The 27,457-nt window shown below is 49.4% G+C and overlaps 1 protein-coding gene across 1 annotated transcript in view; it reads right to left on the minus strand.

Moving 5' to 3' along the window:
- RABGAP1 (RAB GTPase activating protein 1) overlaps nt 1–27,457 on the minus strand; it is a 174,443-nt gene that overhangs the window by 61,787 nt on the left and 85,199 nt on the right. The window contains 3 exon segments of the mRNA XM_073600710.1: nt 594–719; nt 970–1,044; nt 2,588–2,701. Of these exon segments, the coding sequence (XP_073456811.1) occupies nt 594–719; nt 970–1,044; nt 2,588–2,701 (315 nt within the window).

The following is a 27,457-nucleotide window of genomic DNA, read 5'->3' on the forward strand; positions in this document are numbered from 1 at the left end:
CACTGATACCAATGATGGAACACTATTCCTCCTACTGATACCAATGATGGGGCACTATTCCTCCCACTGATGGGGCATTATTCCTCCCACTGATACCAATGATGGAACACTATTCCTCCTACTGATACCAATGATGGGGCACTATTCCTCCCACTGATGGGGCATTATTCCTCCCACTGACACCAATGATGGGGCATTATTCCTCCCACTGATACCAATGATGGGGCACTATTCCTCCCACTGACACCAATGATGGGACACTGTTCCTCCCACTGATACCAATGATGGGGCACTATTCCTCCAACTGATACCAATGATGGGGCACTATTCCTCCCACTGATACCAATGATGGGGCACTATTCCCCCCACTGATACCAATGATGGGGCATTTTCTACTCCCATTAGGCACATCAGCCCTCCTAATGTCTGAAGGACGGGAAACTGGTTTAGTATGTTTGCAGACCCCGGCTATACAGTATAAGACGAGGACATTACTGGTTTCTTATTTCAGTTATATTTATATGCACTTTTTTCACCAACAACATAAATTAGTGAACCCTCCAGGACACGCCCGGGGTCCGGGTTCCTCTAACCTGCATTAGGCGCTCCAGCTGGTAGAACTTGCAGTGCAGATCTTCAAAGTTCTGTTTGAAAAGTTCCCGGAGTCCATAATCGAACATGATCTTGACCAGGACGCTGAACGCTTGTTCTTCAGGCATCTGTGGGAGCAGACAAGAGACAAGCTTCCTGTGTCAGAGCTTTTCCGGATCTTTCCTATATAAACACTGCCGCTTCCCAGACACGTGCTTCTATCAAACATCCCACATAAACAAGGAGGTCACACCGGAGGTCACACGGGGTCTATCGGAATGAGTTACAATCGTTACACATCTGCAGAGATACACACCGCTATTCACACAACTCCGGACTCATCACTAGAGGATCTGCCCAGACAAGAATGAGACTTACATGTAAGAGCAGAACAGCGGCCAGGAAGGACTGTCCTTGGCAATAGCCGATCTCTTCATCATATACAGAATAGGCCTAAGAGAGAAAGACAACACCAGACAAAAACGATCAATCACAAATCTCACAACAACTGGCAAATAACACAAGTCACATTATCCAGAAGTCTGCTCTATTTTTAATGTTAAAGCTGAACTCTGGCCCTGCATCTGGGAGAGGGGGAGGGGCTGGAGCTTGAAGGCTTCAAGGAGTCTTGGGTGGTACGAAGCCTTCAATCCTGTGTCCAGGTCTTACAGGAGACCTGAAGGGTGTGCGTGTCCGGGTCTTACAGGAGACCTGAAGGGTGTGTGTGTCCGGGTCCTACAGGAGACCTGAAGGGTGTGTGTGTGTCCAGATCTTACAGGAGACCTGAAGGGTGTGTGTGTCCGGGTCCTACAGGAGACCTGAAGGGTGTGTGTGTCCGGGTCTTACACGAGACCTGAAGGGTGTGTGTGTCCGGGTCCTACAGGAGACCTGAAGGGTGTGTGTGTGTGTATGTCTGGGTCTTACTGGAGACCTGAAGGGTGTGTGTGTCTGGGTCTTACTGGAGACCTGAAGGGTGTGTGTGTCTGGGTCTTACTGGAGACCTGAAGGGTGTGTGTGTCCGGGTCTTACTGGAGACCTGAAGAGTGTGTGTGTCCAGTTGTCACAGAAGACCTGAAGGGTGTGTGTGTCCGGGTGTTACTGGAGACCTGAAGGGTGTGCGTGTCCGGGTCTTACTGGAGACCTGAAGGGTGTGCTTGTCCAGGTCTTACTGGAGACCTGAAAGGTGTGTGTGTCCGGGTCTCGAAGGGTGTGTGTCTCCGGGTCTTACTGGAGACCTGAAAGGTGTGCGTGTCCGGGTTTTACTGGAGACCTGAAGGGTGTGTGTGTCCAGGTCTTACTGGAGATCTGAAGAGTGTGTGTGTCCAGTTGTCACAGAAGACCTGAAGGGTGTGTGTGTCCGGGTCTTACTGGAGACCTGAAGGGTGTGCGTGTCCGGGTCTTACTGGAGATCTGAAGGGTGTGCTTGTCCAAGTCTAACTGGAGACCTGAAGGGTGTGTGTGTCTCCGAGTCTTGGTGTGTGTGTCTGGGTTTTACTGGAGACCTGAAGGGTGTGCATGTCCGGGTCTTACTGGAGATCTGAAGGGTGTGTAAGACCCGGACTTGGGTGGTACGAAGCCTTCAATCCTGTGTCCAGGTCTTACTGGAGACCTGAAGGGTGTGTGTGTCCGGGTCTTACAGGAGACCTGAAGGGTGTGTGTGTCCAGTTGTCACAGAAGACCTGAAGGGTGTGTGTGTCCGGGTCTTACAGGAGACCTGAAGGGTGTGTGTGTCCAGTTGTCACAGAAGACCTGAAGGGTGTGTGTGTCTGGGTCTTACTGGAGACCTGAAGGGTGTGTGTGTCTGAGTCTTGAAGGGTGTGCATTTCCGGGTTTTACTGGAGACCTGAAGGGTGTGCAAGACCCAGACTTGGGTGGTACGAAGCCTTTAATCCTGTGTCCGGGTCTTACTGGAGACCTGAAGGGTGTGTTTGAGAATGGCAAATATGTTTTTTTTATTACAGATTCTGTGAGCAGACTGGAGTTCCTCTTTAAGTACCTTGCAGATTTTGTAGAGAGAGTCCTGTCCGTCTCCGCCGGTGTCTTTGAAGTAGTCGTGTGCTGGAAATGTTCTGTTGATGTCACGTGTGATGGCGCTGTCCTGAGGAGACTCCTGATCAAATAAGAAAACATTGGATTCATATTAAATGTACTTATTATACAGCACTGACATCACTTAGAAAGAACACAGAACCTTCTCATCAGTGTCTGCCCAACAAAAAAGAACATCTAATGTCCCTTCTACAGTCAGGTACAAGCAAGCTGCCAACCATTCAGCCATTCTGGAGACGGAGGAGACGGGCACAAGGACAGCAGAGGCGGGCATGATGACAGCGGGGGAGGCGGACACGAGGACAGCGGAAGAGGCGGGCACGGGGACAGCGGAAGAGGCGGGCACGGGGACAGCGGAAGAGGCGGGCACGGGGACAGCGGAAGAGGCGGGCACGGGGACAGCGGAAGAGGCGGGCACGGGGACAGCGGAAGAGGCGGGCACGAGGACAGCGGAAGAGGCGGGCACGGGGACAGCGGAAGAGGCGGGCACGGGGACAGCGGAAGAGGCGGGCACGAGGACAGCGGAAGAGGCGGGCACGAGGACAGCGGAAGAGGCGGGCACGAGGACAGCGGAAGAGGCGGGCACGAGGACAGCGGAAGAGGCGGGCACGAGGACAGCGGAAGAGGCGGGCACGAGGACAACGGAAGAGGCGGGCACGAGGACAACGGAAGAGGCGGGCATGAGGACAGCGGAAGAGGCGGGCACGAGGACAGCGGAAGAGGCGGGCACGAGGACAGCAGAGGAGGCGGGCACAAGGACAGCGGAGGAGGCGGGCACAAGGACAGCGGAGGAGGCGGACACGAGGACAGCGGAAGAGGCGGACACGTGGACAGTGGAAGAGGCGGGCACGAGGACAGCAGAGGAGGCGGGCACGAGGACAGCGGAGGAGGCGGACACGAGGACAGCGGAAGAGGCGGGCACGAGGACAGCGGAAGAGGCGGGCACGAGGACAGCAGAGGCGGGCATGATGACAGCAGAGGAGACGGGCACGAGGACAGCGGAGGAGACGGGCACGAGGACCACGGAGGCGGGCACAAGGACAGGGAGGGGCCGGAGGAGGTGGGCACGAGGACAGCGGAGAAGACGGAGAAGGCTGGCACGAGGACAGTGGAGGAGATGGAGAAGGCGGGCATAAGGACAGCGGAGGAAACGGAGAAGGCGGGCATGAGGACAGCGGAGGAGACGGGCACGAGGACAGCGGAGGAGACGGCACGAGGACAGCGGAGGAGACGGGCACGAGGACAGCGGAGGAGACGGGCACGAGGACAGCGGAGGAGACGGGCACGAGGACAGCGGAGGAGACGGGCACGAGGACAGCGGAGGAGACGGGCACGAGGACAGCGGAGGAGACGGGCACGAGGACAGCGGAGGAGACGGGCACGAGGACAGCGGAGGAGACGGGCACGAGGACAGCGGAGGAGACGGGCACGAGGACAGCGGAGGAGACGGGCACGAGGACAGCGGAGGAGACGGGCACGAGGACAGCGGAGGAGACGGGCACGAGGACAGCGGAGGAGACGGGCACGAGGACAGCGGAGGAGACGGGCACGAGGACAGCGGAGGAGACGGGCACGAGGACAGCGGAGGAGAGGGGCACGAGGACAGCGGAGGAGAGGGGCACGAGGACAGCGGAGGAGAGGGGCACGAGGACAGCGGAGGAGACGGGCACGAGGACAGCGGAGGAGACGGGCACGAGGACAGCGGAGGAGACGGGCACGAGGACAGCGGAGGAGACAGGCACGAGGACAGAGGCGGGCACAAGGACAGCGGAAGAGACGGGCACAAGGACAGCGGAAGAGACGGGCACAAGGACAGCGGAAGAGACGGGCACAAGGACAGCGGAAGAGACGGGCACAAGGACAGCGGAAGAGACGGGCACAAGGACAGCGGAAGAGACGGCATGAGGACAGCGGAGGAGACGGCATGAGGACAGCGGAGGAGACAGAGGCGGGCACGAGGAGAGCGGAGGAGGCGGGCACGAGAACAGCGCAGAGGAGACAGAGAAGGTGGGCATAAGGACAGCGGAAGAGACGGAGAAGGCGGGCGCAAGGACAGCAGAGGAGGCGGGCACGAGGACAGCGGAGGAGACGGGATGGAGGACAGCGGAGGAGACGGGCACGAGGACAGCGGAGGAGACGGGCACGAGGACAGCGGAGGAGACGGGCACGAGGACAGCGGAGGAGACGGGCACGAGGACAGCGGAGGAGAAGGGCACGAGGACAGCGGAGGAGACGGGCACGAGGACAGCGGAGGAGACGGGCACGAGGACAGCGGAGGAGACGGGCACGAGGACAGCGGAGGAGACGGGCACGAGGACAGCGGAGGAGACGGGCACGAGGACAGCGGAGGAGACGGGCACGAGGACAGCGGAGGAGACGGGCACGAGGACAGCGGAGGAGACGGGCACGAGGACAGCGGAGGAGACAGGCACGAGGACAGCGGAGGAGACGGGCACGAGGAAAGCGAAGGAGACGGCATGAGGACAGCGGAGACGGCATGAGGACAGCGGAGGAGACAGAGGCGGGCATTAGGAGAGCGGAGGAGGCGGGTACGAGAACAGCGGAGGAGACAGGCACGAGAAAAGCGGAGGAGTCGGCATGAGGACAGCGGAGGAGACAGGCGGGCACAAGGAGATCGGAGGAGGCGGGCACGAGAACAGCGGAGGAGACGGGAACAGCGGAGGAGACGGGAACAAGGACGGCGGAGGAGACAGATACGAGTACAGCGGAGGAGACAGATACGAGTACAGCGGAGGAGGCGGGCACGTGGACAGTGAAGGAGGCGGGCACGAGGACAGTGGAGGCGGCGGACAGTGGAGGAGACGGGCACGAGGACAGGGGAGGAGACGGGCACGAGGACAGCGGAGGAGACGGGCACGAGGACAGCGGAGGAGACGGGCACGAGGACAGCGGAGGAGACGGGCACGAGGACAGCGGAGGAGACGGGCACGAGGACAGCGGAGGAGACGGGCACGAAGACAGCGGAGGAGGCGGGCACGAAGACAGCGGAGGCGGGCACAAGGACAGCGGAGGAGGCGGGCACAAGGACAGCGGAGGAGGCGGGCACAAGGACAGCAGAGGAAACGGAGGGGGCGGGCACAAGGACATCGGAGGAGATTTTCCTCCGGTATTTCATGTCAAAGATGCAAGTGATACAAATTGAGGTAAGCAGCATGTACATATCATTCTTTAGGCTGGCCATACATGAGTCGAATTTCGAAAGAATCTACAGAGTTTTCGTGTCTGGAAACCTTCTTTTCTTTCCGGGAATCTTATTTTCTTGCACTCGTGTGCATTCCTTTTTCAATTATATTTCTCACACGATTCTCCAACATGTCCGATCACTCATGCTGGCCATACACTGTACAAAAAATCTGGAGAGTATCTGTTTGCTGGTGTTGGAATTGACACCCATTACAGGTAGTCAACTCCGGCAAACAGATACTCTCCAGATAGCAGCAGCTCAGGAACAGCACGACCGCCAGATGAGTGGTATTCATATATCAGGAAGAAAAGAATAAAACTCCTTCATGGTGTAGTATCGTTAAAGAAATGTAATGTTAAAACTACAGAATTGCACTTGCAAGACAGAAGATAAGATTGTGCTCATGAAAAAAAGCAGGGAAGCTGTCCGCGTTCCAAACAATGACGGAAGTGACGTGGCACAGATCACGGAATCCTACGCGTTTCGTCATGACGTCAGACGCTGCTGACAAAACACATGAGCTGAGCTGCTGCTATCTGGAGTGTATCTGTTTGCTGGGGTTGACTACCTGTAGTGGGTGTCAATCCTGCCTGGTGAGTAGGATACTTACCTAAAAGTCGGTGGAAGGATTTGCACATTTGAAGATATCACAATCAAATTTGTTTGGTGATCAGCAGACTGCACTAGCACTTTGTGGGAACAATTTTTCACATTTACTATATGTACAGCAGTCTCTGTAGTCCCCAAAACTAGGTGAGGGCAGGCAGTGGTATTATATTAGGACACCTGTGCAGCCGCTTGTCCCAACAGAAATGAATGGAAGCCCAGCACAAAGATACCCCCGACAGCTGTGCATCCTCGTGCCGGTATAAGATGGTCCTGCATAGAAGACGCATATCTCAATGGGCCCTTAGGTTGAAAGTTTCCGTTGTTGCTACAAAAATTTCATGTGAAGAATTAGCGGTGCCGGAGCGAGGCGTAGCAGTTTGTGTGTGAAGAGAAGTTAGGAACCATCCAATCCTCTGGTTCTATGATGGGAACATTAAAACAAAGACATAATTTCACACGCCCTCTACCCTTTGAGTCATCATCACCCATAATAAGTTATTATTGTTGTGAAAATTAAAACCAGAAATCTCTATTTAGAGACCATGTTACTGGCTTTAAATTTAGAAGTGCTAATGGAATGTAGAGCCTTCAGTAAAAGACTGAAAGGAGTGTACAAGATAGAAAGGATTCCACGTCTTGTATATTTTCTGATAGGCAACTTTAATTTCCCCTGTAAGGCCCTTTTCGCATGGAGCTGTCTGGGTGCAGGGTGTCCCTCCCGGTGTTTTAGCACACCCAGGATAGATGAAGCTTCCAGACCCACTTGCAGGCTGAATGTCAAAGTCTACGGTGGGCTGCGGCTGGACAGGGTGGAATGCTTTACCGGGTGGTACTCGTGTTCTTAGGGGAGAAGACACCAAGCCCTAAACACAAGTACTACTTACTACTCTGGTAGTGGTTTTTTTCTGCCTCTAAATGCCTATGTATGTACAGTGCCTTGGAAAAGTATTCACACCCCTCAAAATTTTCCACATTTTGTCATGTTACAACCAAAAACATTTTTTATTGGGATTGTATGTGATAGACCAACACAAAGTGGCACATAATTGTGAAGTGGAAGGAAAATGATAAATGGATTCCAAATGTTTTTAGAAATAAATATGTGTGGGGGGGGGGGTCATTTGTATTCAGCCTCCTTTACTCTGATACCCCTAACTAAAATCTAGTGGAACCAAATGCCTTCAGAAGTCACCTAATTGGTAAATAAGGTGTGTCATTTAATCTCAGTATGAATACAGCTGTTCTGTGAAGCCCTCGGAGGTTTGTTAGAGAACCTTAGTGAACAAACAGCATCATATGAAGACCAAGGAACACACCAGACAGGTCAGGGATAAAGTGGTGGAGAAGTATAAAGCAGGGTTAGGTTATAAAAAATATATCCCAAGCTTTGAACATCTCACGGAGCTCTGTTCAATCCATCATCCGAAAATGGAAAGAGTATGGCACAACTGAAAACCTATCAAGACATGGCCGTCCACCTAAACTGACCGGCCGGGCAAGGAGAGCATTCATCAGAGAAGAGCCAAGAGGTCCATGGTAACTCTGGAGGAGCTGCAGAGATCCACAGCTCAGGTGGGAGAATCTGTCCACAGGACAACTATTAGTCCTGTTCTCCACAAATCTGCCCTTTATGGAAGAGTGACAAGAAGAAAGACATTGGTGAAAGAAAGTCATAAGAAGTCCTGTTTGAAGTTTGTGAGAAGCCATGTGGAGGACACAGCAAACATGTGGAAGAAGGTGCTCTGGTCATATGAGACCAAAATTCAACTTTATGGCCTAAAAGTAAAACGCTATGTGTGGGGGAAAACTAACACTGCACATCACCCTGAACACACCATCCCCACCGTGAAACATGGCGGTGGCAGCATCATGTTGTGGGGATGCTTTTCTTCAGCAGGGACAGGGAAGCTGGTCAGAGTTGATGGGAAGATGGATAACGCCAAATACAGGACAATCTTAGAAGAAAACCTAAAAGACTTGAGACTGGGGCGGTGGTTCACCTTCCAGCAGGACAACAAACCTAAACATACATCCAGAGCTACAATGGAATGGTTTAGATCAAAGCATATTTATGTGTTAGAATGGCCCAGTCACAGTCCAGACCTAAATCCAATTGAAAATCTGTGGCAGGACTTGAAAATTGCTGTTCACAGACGCTCTCCATCCAATCTGACAGAGCTTGAGATATTTTACAAAGAAGAATGGGCAAAAATGTCCTCTCTAGATGTGCAAAGCTGGTAGAGACATCCCCAAAAAGACTTGTAGAGAAAGGGGGTTCTACAAAGTATTGACTCCGGGGGGGGGGGCGCCATACAAATCCCCCCCCCCACTTTTAACATATTTATTTGCATCATTTATCTTTGTGTTATCTTTGTGTTGGTCTATCACATAAATTCCCAATAAAATTCTTTTACGTTTTTGGTTGTAACATGACAAAATGTGGAAAATTTCAAGGGGTATCAATACTTTTTCAAGGCACTGTATGGACACATAGACTAACATGCAGGGGGGCGTGTAGAGACAGAAAAAAAAACCCCCAAAAAACACCAGGTGCCCCTACACCAGCGTAAAAACCGTCCAGTGTGCATCAGGCCTTAGAAATAAAAGAGTTTTGTTATGGATCAATATAATCAAATCATTTTCTAACAATTTATTCTCAAATTTTAGTGGACAGAGACTCCTCCCTGTGTTGGTTGAAGTGTACCACAACGCTGACGCCTGCGGAGGGTGAATGATGTCCTGCATTCACCATGGAAGTGAATGGTGGGAGTCCAGCATGGAGAAATTCCTTTTTGCAGACAATAGTAAAAAAAAAAAAACAAGATGAGAATCCTGAAGCGCGTTGCGTCATTACTAATAAGCTGTACGCTGGCAGTCTTGTGACTACACCGCATGTCTGTTACTAATAGATCTGGTTTGTGATGAATCTACTGATGTTGACAAATAAAGAGTTGTGTCTGACTCATCGTCTACAGATGATAAAGGAAAAAAAAAAAAACAAGGTCCTGCTCTAATTCCCATCTGTGTTGAGTAACATAAGAAAAAGAAATAATAATTGTTACTACATTTACAAAGTCCTTGGAAGCTGGAAATCACTGTAGTAGGACACGGCTACTCTGGTGGCCTTCACTTGCTTCTGGGTCTTGTGCCAAGTAGCTGGCCTGCTGCATTCTGAAGACGCAAGGTTGGCTGGTGGGCATGGACACCATTGAGAGCTTCTGGTCAAACTCAATTTCATGGTGGGCCGCATCAGCATTATGCTGGGCATTGACACCATTCTGAACTTTGGAGTCAAACTCAACGTCATCAGCATTATGGTTGCCCTCAAAGGGCCCGTTGAGTCTAGAATACTATTTAAATTATAATCCAGGACTTCCACCCCCTCCCCAGCTCTGACCTCTGCCCCCACCCCCTCCTAACAGGCTTCCTCACATCTAACCTACCTGGCCTGGCTCTAGTACCTCCCAGCAGTGTAGGTGGCTCCACCACTCTCACTTTCAAGGAGATCATTGGTCGGCATTATGTGCACCCGGACACAGATGGGGATCACAGTGCAGCTTACCAAGTGATGCCCCATCCCACGCTGCGCCTGCATCTCCCTTGTCGCTACCATTAGTCCAGGGCAAACAGAGATCTGAGAGAACTACCAAAAGGAAAGTTGACCTTGTAGACACAGAAGGCTTCTGTGCTTACAAGTGACAGTGGTCAGTGAAGGGCGAGAGCCAGAGGTGGTAGAACGGAGTTCTGCCACGTTCCGGCTGAAAAAAAGCCCTGGGTGTGAGGGCCGCCATGAAAATGGCCTGGCGGGGTGCACTCGTTCCGCAGGCATTGTGTTTGACACATGTGATTTAGAGAATACTTTCAATCTCCTCAATGAATGCAAAGTGTTCTCTGATTGGAAGAATTAGAGATGTGGGGGGCAGTGACGTCGCCGACCCTCCTGTATTCACAATACAGCAGTGCAGCCATTTGCCAGGGGACACGTAAGGTAGTGGAGATCCCTGGAGTAGCGGTGTCTCCTTCAGTGATTTCCAACTTCTTTAACACCTTCCACCTCCTCTATTTCCTCGGCCACACAGCAGTCACATGGTACCAGCAGTGGGATGATACAGTGAGCGCCGGAACGCAGGCCGGCCAGGAGCACTGTTGTTCTGGGAGGACATCACATGACGTCCTCCCGCGGCCGTGCTCTGGCGCTCACTGTGTATCGGCCCACTTCCGGTACCATGTGACTGCTGTGGCCAATGATATGACAGTTGTACACAATGAAAGGCTTTAATTCATGCCTTTCATTGTGTACTTTTATTACTTTCATTATGAGCTCTGCCATTGGTCACAGTCATCACATGGTACAGACAGGGCCCATCTGTACCATGTGATTAACTGTGACCAATCACAGCTAGTCACAATAGTAAACACTGAATGGTTTTCATTCAGAAAAAAATGTTTGCTTACAACTGTAAAATTCACAGCAACCATAGTGTTTAAAAAATTTTAAAAAATACTGATCACCTTCCCAGAGTAGTACAGTGTTACTATGGTATTTTACACTGTATGTAAAAAATTAATTGTAAAAAAATGTAACAAATATTTAAAAAAAAAATGTATTTTATTAATTTTTTTTTACATACTGTCACCAGTCAGTGCCCCTGATCAACGCCACACCAGTTATATGCTGTACTGCACTGGTGACAGTATGTAAAAAATAATTTTTTTTCTTAATTTCTTCATTTTCCAAAAAATTGTGACAAAAAACTTCAAAAAACTTTACAGGTGGAGGCCACTGTCATTTTTTCCCTTCTCCTCTTTTCGGACTGTTCACTAGTTTTGCATTTGGCTAGTGTCAGTGCCACTACTGGTAGCATGAGGTAGGGTCCATACCTGGACCCTATAGAGGTTGGTGTTACTATTGGTAGCATGAGGCCATACCTGGACCCTATAGAGGTTGGTGTCACTACTGGTAGCATGAGGCCATACCTGGACCCTATAGAGGTTGGTGTCACTACTGGTAGCTTGAGGCCATAGCTAGACCCTATAGAGGTTGGTGTCACTACTGGTAGCTTGAGGCCATACCTGGACCCTATAGAGATTGGTGTCACTACTGGTAGCTTGAGGCCATACCTGGACCCTATAGAGATTGGTGTCACTACTGGTAGCATGAGGCCATACCTGGACCCTATAGAGGCAGGTGTCAATACTGGTAGCTTGAGGCCATACCTGGACCCTATAGAGGTTGCACAGGCAGCCCAACTCCTCCAGGATGGCACATCAATACGTTGCCATTGCCAGAAGGTTTGCTGTGTCTCCCAGCACAGTCTCAAGAGCATGGAGGAGATTCCGGGAGACAGGCATTTACTCTGGACAGGGCAGTAGAAGGTCCTTAACCCATCAGCAGGACCGGTATCTGCTCCTTTGTGCAAGGAGGAACAGGATGAGCACTGCCAGAGCCCTACAAGATGACTTCCAGCAGGCCACTGGTGTGAATGTCTCTGACCAATAAGAAACAGACTTCCCGAGGGTGGCCTGAAGGCCGGGTGGCCTGAGGGCCCGACGTCCTCTAGTGGGCCCTGTGCTCACTGCCCGGCACCGAGGAGCTCGATTGGCATTTGCCGTTGAACACCAGAATTGTCAGGTCCACCACTGGCGCCCTGTGCTTTTCACAGATGAGAGCGGGTTCACCCTGAGCTCTAATGACAGACATGAAAGGGTCTGGAGAAGCCGTGGAGAACGTTATGCTGCCTGTAACAACCATGACCGGTTTGGTGGGGGGGGGAGGGGGGGGCAGTGATGGTCTGGGGAGGCTTATCCATGGAGGGACGCACAGACCTCTACAGGCTAGACAATGGCACCCAACTGCCATTAGGTATGGGGATGAAATCCTTGGACTCATTGTCAGACCCCACACTGGTCCAGTGGGTCCTGGGTTCCTCCTGGTGCAGGACAATGCCCGGCCTTATGTGGCGAGTGTATGCAGCCAGTTCCTAGAGCAGGGATATGCAATTAGTGGACCTCCACCTATTGCAGAACTACAAGTCCCATGAGGCATAGCAAAACTGACAGCCACAAGCATGACACCCAGAGGCAGAGGCATGATGGGACTTGTAGTTTTGCAACAGCTGGAGGTCCGCTAAATGCATATCCCTGTCCTAGAGGATGAAGAATTTTATACAATTGAACAGCCCCTACACTCGCCTGACCTAAATTTATTTATTTATTTCAGGTACTTATATAGCACTGTCAATTTACGCAGCGCTTTACATATACATTGTACATTCACATCAATCCCTACCCTCAAGGAGCTTACAATCTAAGGTCCCTAACTCACATTCATACATACTAGGGACAATTTAGACAGAATCCAATTAACCTACCAGCATGTCTTTGGAGTGTGGGAGGAAACCGGAGTACCCGGAGGAAACCCATGCAAGCACAGTCCAATAGAACACCTCGGGGACATTATGTTTTGGTCCATCTGATGCCGCCAGGTTGCACCTCAGTCTGTTCAGAAGCTCAGTGATGCCCTGGGCTCAGTATCTATTTACTCAGTGTAACATCATCTTTTATATTTTCCCAAAAAAATGGATTATATATTGTGTTTTGTTTTTTTTTTTGCATTGAAATTCATTAAAGTGTATTTTTTCCCAAAAAAATGCATTTGAAAAATCGCTGCGCAAATACAGTGTGACATAAAAAATTGCTACAACTACCATTTTATTTTCTAGGGTCTCTGCTAAAAAAAAAAAAAAATAAATATAATGTTTGAGGTTTTTGAATACTTTTCTAGCAAAAAAATGATCATTTTTACATGCAGAAGAAAAATGTCAGAATTGGTCTGGGTGGGAACTGGTTAATCATTTCATTAGCATGCGGATGAGCGAAGAAATTAGGAACCGGGGAAATGGCATATAAGCAGATTAAACTTCAGTATATAGCGTTTTTTCTTTTTTTTTTTTTTTTTTTATTTTAATTGGATGGACTTTTTTCAACCGGAGTATGTAAATAAAACAAAAATACTATTATTATGCATTTGAAGAAACACCTAAAAAGACTATGAAACGCATACAAGGAAGGAATGACATCATCCTCGGGTCCCTAGTTATTAAAAACATGCAACAGGATAAAGCAGCAGCTGTGCTTTGATGGGAACGGCGTGGTGAAATCTGTGCACGTGAAGAAGTGATTGTTTTATCGCCTCACGTGCACGTGCACGACCAGAAGAATAAGGGAAGCTCTGCCAGAAGTCTTCCATGTGCTCCTTTCAATCTGATCCCATCTTGAGGAAGCGATAACAAGGCAGAAAATGATTTAAACAAAGCCAATGTTTTTATAAGCTTGGCCCCGACTGCGGGCCGTGCCGTGGGCATGGGATAACCTCCTCCTATTTTTATACCCTTTCTGTGAGAACTGGCTCCGTGGGCAATTTCTCAAGCTTGAAGGGTAGTGGGAACTGTAGGAAACCCTTTAGGAGGACACACCCTTTGTAAACGCAGCCTCTGAATGACAGGAAGATCGGCCGAGTAATAAACAGATCATGAGAAATAAAATCCCTGACTTCATGCTTCACTTCCCAGAACAAAAAAAAAAAATGATTTTTGCTTAAGTGCCCCATTCACATATGTGCAGGGGGCCGGCTGAGAACTGCAATGACACACAGAAAAACCAAACGTTTTCTGTGCGTCATGTTCACACCAGAACTCGGTGTTTCCACGCGCTCTAGAGATGTGCGATATTATGCAACACGTTTGCGTAATATTCTACCTCTCTGGATAGCCCTGCATGTCACCGTACAGCAAGTGCAGCAGACCACGCTGTCCCGCAGTGATATGAATGCATCCCACTACCCCCTGCCACATGGAACTGCAGTCCAAAACGGCTGCTGCCTGCAAACTAAACCAATGTCTACCTATAGTATCCCTCCAAGGTTCTATTGACAAATATGTACCTGCAGTATCTCTTCAAGGCTCTAATGACCAACATTTGTCTACAGTACCTCCCCAAGGCCCTAGTGGCCAATGTGAACCTGCAGTATTTCCCCAAGGCTCTAGTGGCCAATGTGTACCTGCAATATCTCCCCAAGGCTCTAGTGGCCAATGTGTACCTGCAGTATCTCCCCAAGGCTTTAGTGGCCAATGTGAACCTGCAGTATTTCCCCAAGGCTCTAGTGGCCAATGTGTACCTGCAGTATCTCCCCAAGGTTCTAGTGGCCAATGTGAACCTGCATAATCTCCCCAAGGCTCTGACCAACCAATGGGTTCCTGCAGTATCTTTCCAAGACTCTAGTGGCCAATGTGGACCTGCAGTATTTCCACAAGGCTCTAGTGACCAATGTGCAACTGCAGTATCTCCCCAAGGCTCTACTGACCATGTGTACCTGCAGTATTCTCCCCAAGGCTCTACTGACCAATGTGTACCTGCAGTATAACTCCAAGACTTTAGTAGCCAAGGTGAACCTGCAGTATTTCCCCAAGGCTCTAATGGCCAATATATACCTACAGTATCTCCCCAAGGCTCTGACCAATGTGTATCTGCACTATCTCCCTAAAGCTCTAGTGACTAATGTGCATCTCCCCAAGGCGCTAGTGACCAATGAGTACCTGCAGTATCTCCTGAAGGCTCTAGTGACCAATGTGTAATTGCAGTAAGGCTCTAGTGACCAATGTACACCTGCAGTATCTCCCCAAGGCTCTGGTGGACAACATGCATCTGCAGTATCTCTCCAAGGCTCTAGTGACCAATGTGTGCCTGCAGTATCTCTCCAAGGCTCTAGCGACCAACATTTGTCTGTAGTATCTCCCCAAGACTCTGGTGCACAACATGCATCTGCAGTATCTCTCCAAGGCTCTAGTGACCAATGTGTACCTGCAGTATCTCCCCAAGACTCTGGTGGCCAATGTGTACCTGCAGTATTTCCTCAAGGCTCTAGTGGCCAATGTGAACCTGCAGTATCTCCCCAAGGATCTACTGACCAATTTGTACCTGCAGTATCTCCACAAGGCGCTAGTGACCAATGTGTGCCTGCAGTATCTCCTGAAGGCTCTAGTGACCAATGTGTAATTGCAGTAAGGCTCTAGTAACCAATGTGTACCTGCAGTATCACCCCAGGCTCCAGTGACTAATGTGCATCTGCATTACCTCCCCAAGCCTCTAGTGGCCAACATCCAACATGTATCTCCAGTATCTCCCCAAGGCTCTACTGACCAATTTGTACCTGCAGTATCTCCCCAAGGCTCTAGTGGCCAATGTAGTGACAAATGTTTACCTGCAGTATCTCCCTCCCCAAGGCTCTAGTGACAAATGTTTACCTGCAGTATCTCCCTCCCCAAGGCTCTAGTGACAAATGTTTACCTGCAGTATCTCCCTCCCCAAGGCTCTAGTGACCAATGTGTACTGTACCTGCAATATCTCCCCAGGGCTCTAGTGACCAAATGTGTACCTGCAGTAAGGCTCTAGTGACCAATGTGTACCTCTAGTATCTCCCCAAGGCTCTAGTGGCCAATATATACCTGCAGTATCTCCCCAAGGCTCTATTGGCCAATGTATACAATACTATGCAAAATTTTTAGGCAGGTGTGAAAAAAATGCTGTAAATGAAGAATGCTTCCAGAAATAGAAAAAGTTTTTAGTTTATTTTTATGAAATAACAAAATGGAATGTAAACGAACAGAAGAGAAATCCAAATCAAGTTCATATTTGGTGTGACCACCCTTTACCTTCAGAACAGCGTAAATTCCAACCTCATCAGTCCAGAGCACCTGCTGCCATTTTACTCCATCCCAGTTCCTATGTTTTCCTGCATAGTTGAGTCGCTTAGCCTTGTTTCCATGTCCTATGCAGGAAAACATAGGAAATGGGTTGCAGAAAAATGGCAGCAGGTGTTCTGGAGTGATAAGTTACAATGTAAAGTATTTGTCTGTAGCGGGAAGCAGTTTGTTCACTGAAGGGCTAGAGAGCGGTACAATAATGAGTGTCTGCAGGCAACTGCGAAGCATGGTGGAGGTTCCTTGCAAGTTTGGGGATGCATTTCTGTAAATATAGTTGGAGATTTGCTCAGGATCAATGGTGTCCTCGATGATGAGAAAGCAGCTAAAGGTTAGCAATGGCCGTGCCTTTCATGATGGGTTTCCTTTGTGAGGCTCTGGGTCCACAGGACTGACATGGTGGTATGGGTAAGAGGTGTAGGGGGTGTAACTAGTGATCCATGTGGCTTTCTGGGGAAGAATGTCCTTGATTCAATGGAATTATCCCCACGCTTTGAGGATCTTCAAGACCCAGTAGGTCCCCAAAGCTTGTTCAGAACAATTCCCAGTATTGCCCCATTAGTGTCACTTTAGTGTGACAAAGTTCTCAAAGTGTTAGTGTATGCAATTTACACGTTTTCCAGGTCTATTAAACTACAACATCATGCCATATTGGCGTCTGTCCTATTTCTGTAGAACAAATCACAATATGTCCAATCTGGTTTTCTCCCATATGTAAAACCGAGCATGTCCCAATGCTTTCCTTTACACTCCGTACAAACACAAGGGGCATTGTGCTCACTGGTCTCTCTGGTGGCTGTATTGAAGTTCTAGAATGTCCCACTGGCACCAATACACTCTCTAAAGTCCCACACAATGTACAACTACAAGGTCCGTCATGTTCACTGGTCTCTCTGGTGGCTGTGCTGAAGTTCTAGGATGTCCCACTGGCACCAATATACTGTTGTCTCTGTAAAGTCCCACCCTCTGTTCAACTACAAGGACCATTATGCTCACCGATCTCTCTGGTGGCTGTTCTGATGTTCCAGAAAGTCCCACTGGCACCTATGCAGTCTCTGTAAAGCCTCAGAACACTCTCTACAACTACAAGGACCATCATGCTCAGCGGTCTCTCGTGTGGCTGTGCCAAGTCCTAGGACAGTGATGGCGAACCTTGGCACCCCAGATGTTTCGGAACTACATTTCCCATGATGCTCAACTACACTGAAGAGTGCATGAGCATCATGGGAAATGTAGTTCCAAAACATCTGGGGTGCCAAGGTTTGCCATCACTGGCCTAGTTTGCCATCACTGGCATCTCTAAAGCCTCAACACACTCACTACAACTAAAAGGCCCATAATGCTCAGCTGTCTCTCATGTGGCTGTGCCAAGTCCTAGGATGTCCCACTGGCACCTCTGTAAAGCCTCAACACACTCACTACAACTATAAGGCCCATAATGCTCAGTGGTTTCTCATGTGGCTGTGCCAAGTTCTAGGTCCGGGCTCACCAACCCGTCGATCGCGATTTACCTGTCGATAGGTAGATCATGATCAGGGCTGTGCCGATGCTTCCCCTAGTCTCCGCCGGCGCCGCTCTCCTTTCACTAGCACAGCAGTGAGTGGGTGGGTGGGTGGGGGGGATATGGGAAAGGCACGGGTGGAGTGGCAGTGGACACTGCTATGGGATATGTGTGTGTGTGTGTGTGTGTGAGGGGGGGGGTGCAAAGCGCACTGCTCTGGGAGGGGGGGGTGCAGAAGACACTGCTATTGGGGGGGGGGGGGCAGAGGACACTACTGTGGGTGGGGGAGTGGGAATGGCAGAGGACACTGCTATGAGGGGCAGAGGGCACGGGGGGGGGGGGGGGTACGTGTGCAGAGGACACTGCTATTGGGGGGGCAGAGGACACCACTATGGGTGGGTGGGGGAGTGGGAATGGCAGAGGACACTACTATGGGTGGGTGGGGGAGTGGGAATGGCAGAGGACACTGCTATGAGGGTCAGAGGGCACGGGGGGGGGGAGTGGCAGAGGACACTACTGTGGGGGGAGGGGGGAACAGGGGGATTGCAGAGGACACTACTGTGTGTGTGTGGTAGCACTGCTATGGGGGGGGGGGGGTGCAGTGGACACTGCTATATTGGGGGGGGGGGGCAGAGGACACTACTATGGGTGGGTGGGAGAGTGGGAATGGCAGAGGACACTGCTATGGGGGGCAGAGGGCACAGGGTGGGGGGGTGGCAGAGGACACTACTGTGGGGAGAGGGGGGTACAGGGGGATTGCAGAGGACACTACTGTGTGTGTGTGGTAGTACTGCTATGGGGGGGGGGGGGGTTGCAGAGGACACTGCTATTGGGGGGGGGGGGCAGAGGACACTACTATGGGTGGGTGGGGGAGTGGGAATGGCAGAGGACACTGCTATGGGGGCAGAGGGCACGGGGTGGAGGGGTGACAGAGGACACTACAGTGGGGGGAGGGGGGTACAGGGGGATTGCAGAGGACACTACTGTGTGTGTGTGGTAGTACTGCTATGGGGGGGGGGGTGCAGAGGACACTGCTATTGGGGGGGGGGGCAGAGGACACTACTATGGGTGGGAGGGGGAGTGTGAATGGCAGAGGACATTGCTATGGGGGGCAGAGGACACTACTATGGGTGGGTGGGGGAGTGGGAATGGCAGAGGACATTGCTATGGGGGGAAGAGGACACTACTATGGGTGGGTGGGGGAGTGGGAATGGCAGAGGACACTACTATGGGTGGGTGGGGGAGTGGGAATGGCAGAGGACACTACTATGGGTGGGTGGGGGAGTGGGAATGGCAGAGGACATTGCTATGGGGGGAAGAGGACACTACTATGGGTGGGTGGGGGAGTGGGAATGGCAGAGGACACTACTATGGGTGGGTGGGGGAGTGGGAATGGCAGAGGACACTACTATGGGTGGGTGGGGGAGTGGGAATGGCAGAGGACACTACTATGGGTGGGTGGGGGAGTGGGAATGGCAGAGGACACTGCTATGGGTGGCAGAGGACACTACTGTGGGGGGGTAAAGGGGGATTGCAGAGGACACTACTGTGTGTGTGTGTGTGGTAGCACTGCTATGGGGGGGGGGGGTGCAGAGGACACTGCTATATTGGGGGGGGGGGGGCAGAGGACACTACTATGGGTGGGTGGGAGAGTGGGAATGGCAGAGGACACTGCTATGGGGGGCAGAGGGCACGGGGTGGCAGAGGACACTACTGTGGGGGGGAGGGGGGTACAGGGGGATTGCAGAGGACACTACTGTGTGTGGTGTGTGGTAGTACTGCTATGGGGGGGGGGCGTGGCAGAGGACACTGCTATGGGGGGGAGGGCAGAGGACACTAATATGGGTGGGTGGGGGAGTGGGAATGGCAGAGGACACTGCTATGGGGGGCAGAGGGCACAGGGGGGGGGGGTGGCAGAGGACACTGCTGTGTGCACATGTATGTGTAGGGGCAGAGGACAATCTGTCATGATTTAAAGCGGGGATAGTACTGTGACACACTATTTGTTTCTTTTTAATTGGAGTCTTTATTTCGTTCTTTTTTTTTTTTTTTATAGGGTGACGACGAAGACGTACAACCCCCAGACCCCCCAGTATTTTTTTACTCTCTGCGCATTCAACTTTAAAATAAAAAATATTAAAAAAAAAATTAAATATAGGGTCTGTTTTATTGAAAAAAAAATCTTCATTACCTGTTTGTATCTAAAAAAATAAATAAAAAATATACATAAAAGTAAAATAAAAATAACATAATAAAATAATAAAATAAAATAACGAACCCTTAAAGAACCCCTGTGATTTATCGCACTACTCGGTATGTACAGAATGTTTAACGGGCACTTCATTGCTCATCTTAATTATATCAAACAAAGTGATTTGGGGTTTTGAATCCACAAAACAAAAACACTGTCTGGGAATAACAAGCTGCTGTCCTGAGAAAAAACAGAATTAGATCAAAGCTCTATAATAGACCATATATAATGCAGATTAGCCTAAAATAAAAGAAAATAGGCCATTATTTAAATGACGGAAAGCCCTGTGTCATGGTCATGAACGTCTTAAAGCTATTTATGCCGTTTAATCATTAAATACCCTTGTAATTTAACTGCCTACCAAGAAATGAAAAGTAAGCCCCTGACATTGGTAGAGATTTTGTTTCAAAACTTAACCACCTCTGTGCCGTCGTGTCGTATTAAACACCGGGGAGTTGGATGTGTATTTCTAGATTGCCATATATAAAAAAAAAAGGGGGGGGATAAAAGGCATTTAAGAGAACACAACCGTAAATGGCTGTGATCTGAGATGTCATTGAACAGTTCAGATCACAGTCACAATGTACAGAGCCAATCAGAGTTGGCTCTGTACCTTGTGATCGCTGTGAACTAATCACTAGTAGTGTTTACAAACTTGCAGCCCATCCGGAATGAAATAAGCTCCCTCTTCTTACTGTGAACAGGCTGAAGGTTTGTAAATACAGAAAAGAGGATCAGTAGATCGAAGAATAACTACCTCCTGCCCGCCATATAGTAAAATGACTGGGGGTGGGGGGGGGGGGGTCAACTGTCATATGATGTCCCAGTGTCACCGCTCTCGCGTGCCCGCGGGGGTCCTAGAAACACGAACCAGATGTGGGTAAAGAGCCAATGACGTGGCTCTTTACCCAGACAGAGTGTGAGCTGAGGAGAGCCGATCAGCTGCATCTCCTCCCACCAAAGACTGTACAATAAATCAGGGCACTGACCATCAGTGCCCATCAGTGATGCCAGTCAGTGCTGCTTTTCAGTGCTGTCCATCAGTGCGGCATATCAGTGCCACCTCATCAGTGCCCGTAAGTGTTGCTTCATCAGTGCAGCCTATCAATGCCCAGTGCAGACCATCAGTGCCCATCAGTGCAGCCTATCAGTGCCCATCAATGAAGGAGAAAAATTACTTATTTACAAAATTTACTAACAAGAAACTAAGAAAAACTTTATTTTTTCAAACTTTTTGGTCTTTTTTCGTTTCTTTTTAGAAAAAAAATTAAAAACCCAGCAGTGATTAAATACCACCAAAAAAAAAGCTCTATTTGTGGTAAGAAACTGATAAAAATGTCATTTGGGTATCTGGGTACAGTGTTACATGACCGCGACCCCCACCCTCCCCCAGCCTCCAGAGTCTCTTCTCCCCCCCACAGCTATTTTGCTGGCTCCTGATCAGAGACCGTGAGCTCTGGAGGGTGGGGGGGGGGGAGACTCTGGAGGTCTGGGGGGGGGGGGGGGGAGCCGCTGGAGGCTGGGGGGAGAGAGCCGCTGGAGGCTGGGAGAGAGAGAGAGACACTGGAGGCTGGGAGAGAGAGAGAGACACTGGAGGCTGGGAGAGAGAGAGAGACACTGGAGGCTGGGAGAGAGAGAGAGAGACACTGGAGGCTGGGAGAGAGAGAGATACTGGAGGCTGGGAGAGAGAGAGACACTGAAGGCTGGGAGAGAGAGAGCCGCTGGAGGCTGGGAGAGAGAGAGCCGCTGGAGGCTGGGAGAGAGAGAGCCGCTGGAGGCTGAGAGAGAGAGAGCCGCTGGAGGCTGGGAGAGAGAGAGCCGCTGGAGGCTGGGAGAGAGAGAGCCGCTGGAGGCTGGGAGAGAGAGAGCCGCTGGAGGCTGAGAGAGAGAGAGCCGCTGGAGGCTGGGAGAGAGAGAGCCGCTGGAGGCTGGGAGAGAGAGAGCCGCTGGAGGCTGGGAGAGAGAGCCGCTGGAGGCTGGGAGAGAGAGAGCCGCTGGAGGCTGGGAGAGAGAGAGCCGTTGGAGGCTGGGGAAGAGAGAGAGCCGCTGGAGGCTGGGGAAAAGAGAGAGCCGCTGGAGGCTGGGGAAAAGAGAGAGCCGCTGGAGGCTGGGGAAAAGAGAGAGCCGCTGGAGGCTGGGGAAAAGAGAGAGCCGCTGGAGGCTGGGGAAAAGAGAGCCGCTGGAGGCTGGGAGAGAGAGAGCCGCTGGAGGCTGGGAGAGAGAGAGCCGCTGGAGGCTGAAGGGGGAGAGAGCCGTTGGAGGCTGAAGGGGGAGAGAGCCACTGGAGGCTGGGAGAGAGAGAGCCTGGGAGAGAGAGAGCCGTTGGAGGCTGAAGGGGGAGAGAGAGCCGTTGGAGGCTGAAGGGGGAGAGAGAGCCGTTGGAGGCTGAAGGGGGAGAGAGAGCCGTTGGAGGCTGAAGGGGGAGAGAGAGCCGTTGGAGGCTGAAGGGGGAGAGAGAGCCGTTGGAGGCTGAAGGGGGAGAGAGAGCCGTTGGAGGCTGAAGGGGGAGAGAGCCGTTGGAGGCTGAAGGGGGAGAGAGCCGTTGGAGGCTGAAGGGGGAGAGAGCCGTTGGAGGCTGAAGGGGGAGAGAGCCGTTGGAGGCTGAAGGGGGAGAGAGCCGTTGGAGGCTGAAGGGGGAGAGAGCCACTGGAGGCTGGGGGGAAGAGAGCCGCTGGAGTCTGGGGGGAGAGAGCCGCTGGAGGCTGGGAGAGAGAGGGCCTGGGAGAGAGAGAGCCGTTGGAGGCTGGGAGAGAGAGAGCCGTTGGAGGCTGAAGGGGGAGAGAGAGCCGTTGGAGGCTGAAGGGGGAGAGAGAGCCGTTGGAGGCTGAAGGGGGAGAGAGAGCCGTTGGAGGCTGGGGGGGACAAAGCCAAAGGAGAGGCAGGAGGATCCGCAGCCACAGATGTCCACAATCAACAGGGAGCCAGAGCTGGTGGAACCGCCATGCAGGGATGTTTCCCGCACCGCTCCTGTGTGACAAGCCTGGGAACCGCACCGCATTAGTGTTCAAATCGCATGCAATTCTTTGCAGTGCGATTTGCGCCCGTTCATTTTATATGGACACAAATCGCACGGCAAAATATCGGTTTTCGGAACATTTTCACGAGTATTCGTAAAAAATACTCGGTATCGGCACCAACACTGGTTCATCCCTAATTGTTTCAGTATTATTTCAGTGCAGTCCCCATACAGGAGCGCATTTTTATTGCAGTATAGCCGCTTTTATTTGTATTAGTTGCACATTGTATTTGGATGAGCGCGAGAATTTTTTGTTGTACATAGAAGTGTACAAAAATGGGGCCTAAATATTTGCAGGTCAATCCCCCCCCCCCCGGCACTTCTCTCTTTCTCATACAATCGTCCACTCAAATCCATCTCTGTAGAGGAAAACGTACATTCGGACACCCATAGACCATGAAAGCCGCCCCCCCCCCCCCTCCTCCGGGGTGAACGCCGACACAAATATATTTTAGAAGCCCCACCCCTTCTGTCTGGCACAAAATAAACATAAAAATGTCCAAGAAGTTAATTTAGAACCTTGTAGAGAATAGTTACACTTCCAGGCTTTGTCTGCCGTACATTTCTATGTATCCGCCTCATTATCTCCATCCCCAACAATCAGCCCAACAGGACGATTGTTATAAAAACTTCTATAGAATTGACTTTTCTAAACACAGGTTTGGTTTGTGAATGGTCAGTGTCCCCGAGCCCCAGTCCCCGGCTCCTCTATAGAGCACTCTTTTTTTTTTTTTTCTTATCCATAGAGTGTTGTTATATTTTGCTTCTAAATATAAAAAGTCCCCAGTGAAATCGGCTTCCTCTGAAATTTTCTTTCCTTTTAAGGTCGATGTTGCCCCACAGGCAAATGTCTTCAGTGTTCCTTGGCAAAAAAATAATAATAAAAAAATGTGTATAAAAAGCAGAGTGGTCAACAGCTGTATTGCATTGTGGAATGTTAATTAAATTACATTAAATAAAAAAACACAAAAAAAAAAAAAAAAAAAAACAGGATTCCGGGGCCCACAGGCAAATGTCTTGAGTGTTCCTTGGCAAAAAATAATAATAATAAAAAATGTGTATAAAAAGCAGTGTGGTCAACAGCTGTATTGCATTGTGGAATGTTAATTAAATAACATTAAATAAAAAAAAAAAAAAACACACAAAAAAAACAAAAAAAATACATTAAAAAAAACACACACACAAAAAACAAAAAAATAAATAAAATTAAAAAAAACACAGGATTCCGGGGCCCACAGGCAAATGTCTTGAGTGTTCCTTGGCAAAAATAATAATAAAAAATGTGTATAAAAAGCAGTGTGGTCAACAGCTGTATTGCATTGTGGAATGTTAATTAAATAACATTAAATAAAAAAAAAAAAAACACACAAAAAAAATACATTAAAAAAAACACACACACAAAAAACAAAAAAATAAATAAAATTAAAAAAAAACACAGGATTCCGGGGCCCACAGGCAAATGTCTTGAGTGTTCCTTGGCAAAAATAATAATAAAAAATGTGTATAAAAAGCAGTGTGGTCAACAGCTGTATTGCATTGTGGAATGTTAATTAAATTACATTAAATAAAAAAAAAATAATAAAAAAATAATACACAAAAAACAAAAAAAATTAATATATATAAAAAAAAAAAAAAAAAAAAAAACAGGATTCCGGGGCCCACAGGCAAATGTGTTCAGTGCTCCTTGGCAAAAAATAATAATAATAAAAAAATGCGTATAAAAAGCAGTGTGGTCAACAGCTGTATTGCATTGTGGAATGTTAATTAAATAAGATTAAATACAAAAAATTAAAAAAAAACACACACAAAAAAACCAAAAAAATACATTAAAAAAACACACACACAAAAAACAAAAAAATAAATAAAATTAAAAAAACACAGGATTCCGGGGCCCACAGGCAAATGTCTTGATTGCTCCTTGGCAAAAAATAATAATAATAAAAAATGTGTATAAAAAGCAGTGTGGTCAACAGCTGTATTGCATTGTGGAATGTTAATTAAATAACATTAAATAAAAAAAAAATTTAAAAAAAAAACACAAAAAAATACATTAAAAAAACACACACACAAAAAACAAAAATATAAATAAAATTTAAAAAAAAAAAAACAGGATTCCGGGGCCCACAGGCAAATGTCTTGAGTGTTCCTTGGCAAAAATAATAATAATAAAAAATGTGTACAAAAAGCAGTGTGGTCAACAGCTGTATTGCATTGTTAATTAAATAAAAAAAAACACACACAAAAAAAAAAACAGGATTCCGGGGGTGGGGGCGGGGGGTAGAGGAAATGCTTGCTGCCCTATCACCGGCATACATGATGCATCACTGTGAAGATTAACAATTCAGCAAACATAATAAGCACATTAGGACTGCTGAATAATGTATTAGGAAAGTCAAGCCTTTCACTGAGCAAATGTAACTCATGGCCTATATAAAAAAAAAAAAAAAAATACATATATAACGCAGACTGTCAATAATGTCAACAGTTTTAATTTTTCTGAAATCCCCCCTATGCCCCCCCGACAAAATTTTGTTACATTTTGATCCCGCCAGTATATGTGATACTTTCCCTTATTTTACCAATTAACCACTTGCCGACCGCGCTTTTTCTGGCACTTTTTGTTTACAAGTTTAAATCAGTATTTTTTGCTATAAAATTACTTATAACCCCTAAACATTATATATAATTTTGACAAATTGGTGGTTGGACAAAACACCGGCAACCGATAAGAGTCCGGTACAGGGAGACTAATCTGTTTTGACAGCACAGCGGCTAACGAGGACAAAGCTGTCGCCGCCTCGGAGGTGGCCATTTTGTTGGCTAGTACCGGAGTGGAGTAACAATCTCCGCTCACAATACCGTGCACCGGGCTCGATTTGGTTGCCGGTGTTGTGTCCAACCACCAATTCCTCAAAAACTTCCAATTACTGTTGGTTTAAAGAAACCGGAAGTGAAGTAGTTGGGAGTTTATGACGGCTTGGAGAATTTGACAGAACACCGTCTCCTGCTCCTGGAGAGGGGAGGGGAGGGGAGGAGAGGGGAGGGGAGGAGAGAGGGGGAGGAGAGGGGAGGGGAGGAGAGAGGAGAGGGGGAGGGGAGGAGAGAGGAGAGGGGGAGGGGAGGGGAGGAGAGGGAAGAGTGGGAGGGGAGGGGAGAGGGGGAGGAGAGGGGAAGGGAAGGGAGGGGAGGAGGGGAAGGGAAGGGAGGGGAGGAGGAGAGGGGAAGGGAGGGGAGGAGGAGAGGGGAAGGGAGGGGAGGAGGAGAGGGGAAGGGAGGGGAGGAGGAGAGGGGAAGGGAGGGGAGGAGGAGAGGGGAAGGGAGGGGAGGGGACAGAAAGGGACGGGAGGGAAGGGACACACCCCCTTTCACACAACACACCAATTCCTCAAAAACTTCCAATTACTGTTGGTTTAAAGAAACCGGAAGTGAAGTAGTTGGAGTTTCTGATGGCTTGGAGAATTTGACAGAACACAGTCTCCTGCTCCTGGAGAGGGGAGGGGAGGGAAGGAGGAGAGGGGAAGGGAGGGGAAGAGGAGAGGGGAAGGGAGGGGAAGAGGAGAGGGGACGGGAGGGGAGGAGAGGGGAAGGGAGGGGAGGAGAGGGGAAGGGAGGGGAGGAGACGGGAGGGAAGGGACACACCCCCTTTCACACAACACACAGGAACAGAGCTGAAGCTGTCAGTCATAGGCTGTGTGCTGGAGCTCCCTCCCCGGTTACCATTGTTCTCTAGGTGTCAAGAAAACATGTCAGAAGTGATGCTGACAGCAGAGGAAGGAGTCAGCAGACAGAAATGACGCTCAGTACTCTGGACTGAGACAAGTACACACTATAGAGGGATGTGCTTTTTTCATATTTCATGTCTGAGGTTTACAACCACTTTTAGCTTAGTGTACACAGTTGATATATTGAAGAACGTGCAAAAACAGAGTCAGAGAAAAGGTCTATTTCTTTTTTTTGCTTGACAAGGTGTACATAATTGAATCTAAACAGTACAATCATTTCAGACAAGACATCACAACTTTAACAGTTTTTCGACCAGAAGTTCAGACATTTTACAGTGTTTATTAGAAGTTTTGCTTGGTAGGCTCAGGTAGCCGGTGACGGCCCCTGCGGGTCATGGACAGCTTTCTGTATCTGGAATTTTGGAAGAGTCACTAGCTGCCTTGGCCAACTCCCGGGCTTGGATTCATAAGGCTTAGTGGATGTAGTCTACGTGTGGTCCCACTTATTAGCCACCGAGTGCAGAATGCCTATATATCACCAAGGACGGCAATCTCTAAAGCTAAAACGGCCATCTATACTGTACAATCATAGACAGTTTTCGGAAAGATGAGTCAGTTCACCCGTGTCATTATTCCATGAAAAGTAAGGCTGGCCATACATAGTTTACATAGTTAGTCCGGTTGAAGAGAGACGCAGGTCCATCCCGTTCAACCAAGTCCAAGGCTGGCCATACACTCCTAGATTTCTCTCATTC

Source organism: Aquarana catesbeiana, linkage group LG09 (genome assembly GCF_042186555.1).
Source record: "Aquarana catesbeiana isolate 2022-GZ linkage group LG09, ASM4218655v1, whole genome shotgun sequence".
Classification (NCBI taxonomy): domain Eukaryota; kingdom Metazoa; phylum Chordata; class Amphibia; order Anura; family Ranidae; genus Aquarana; species Aquarana catesbeiana.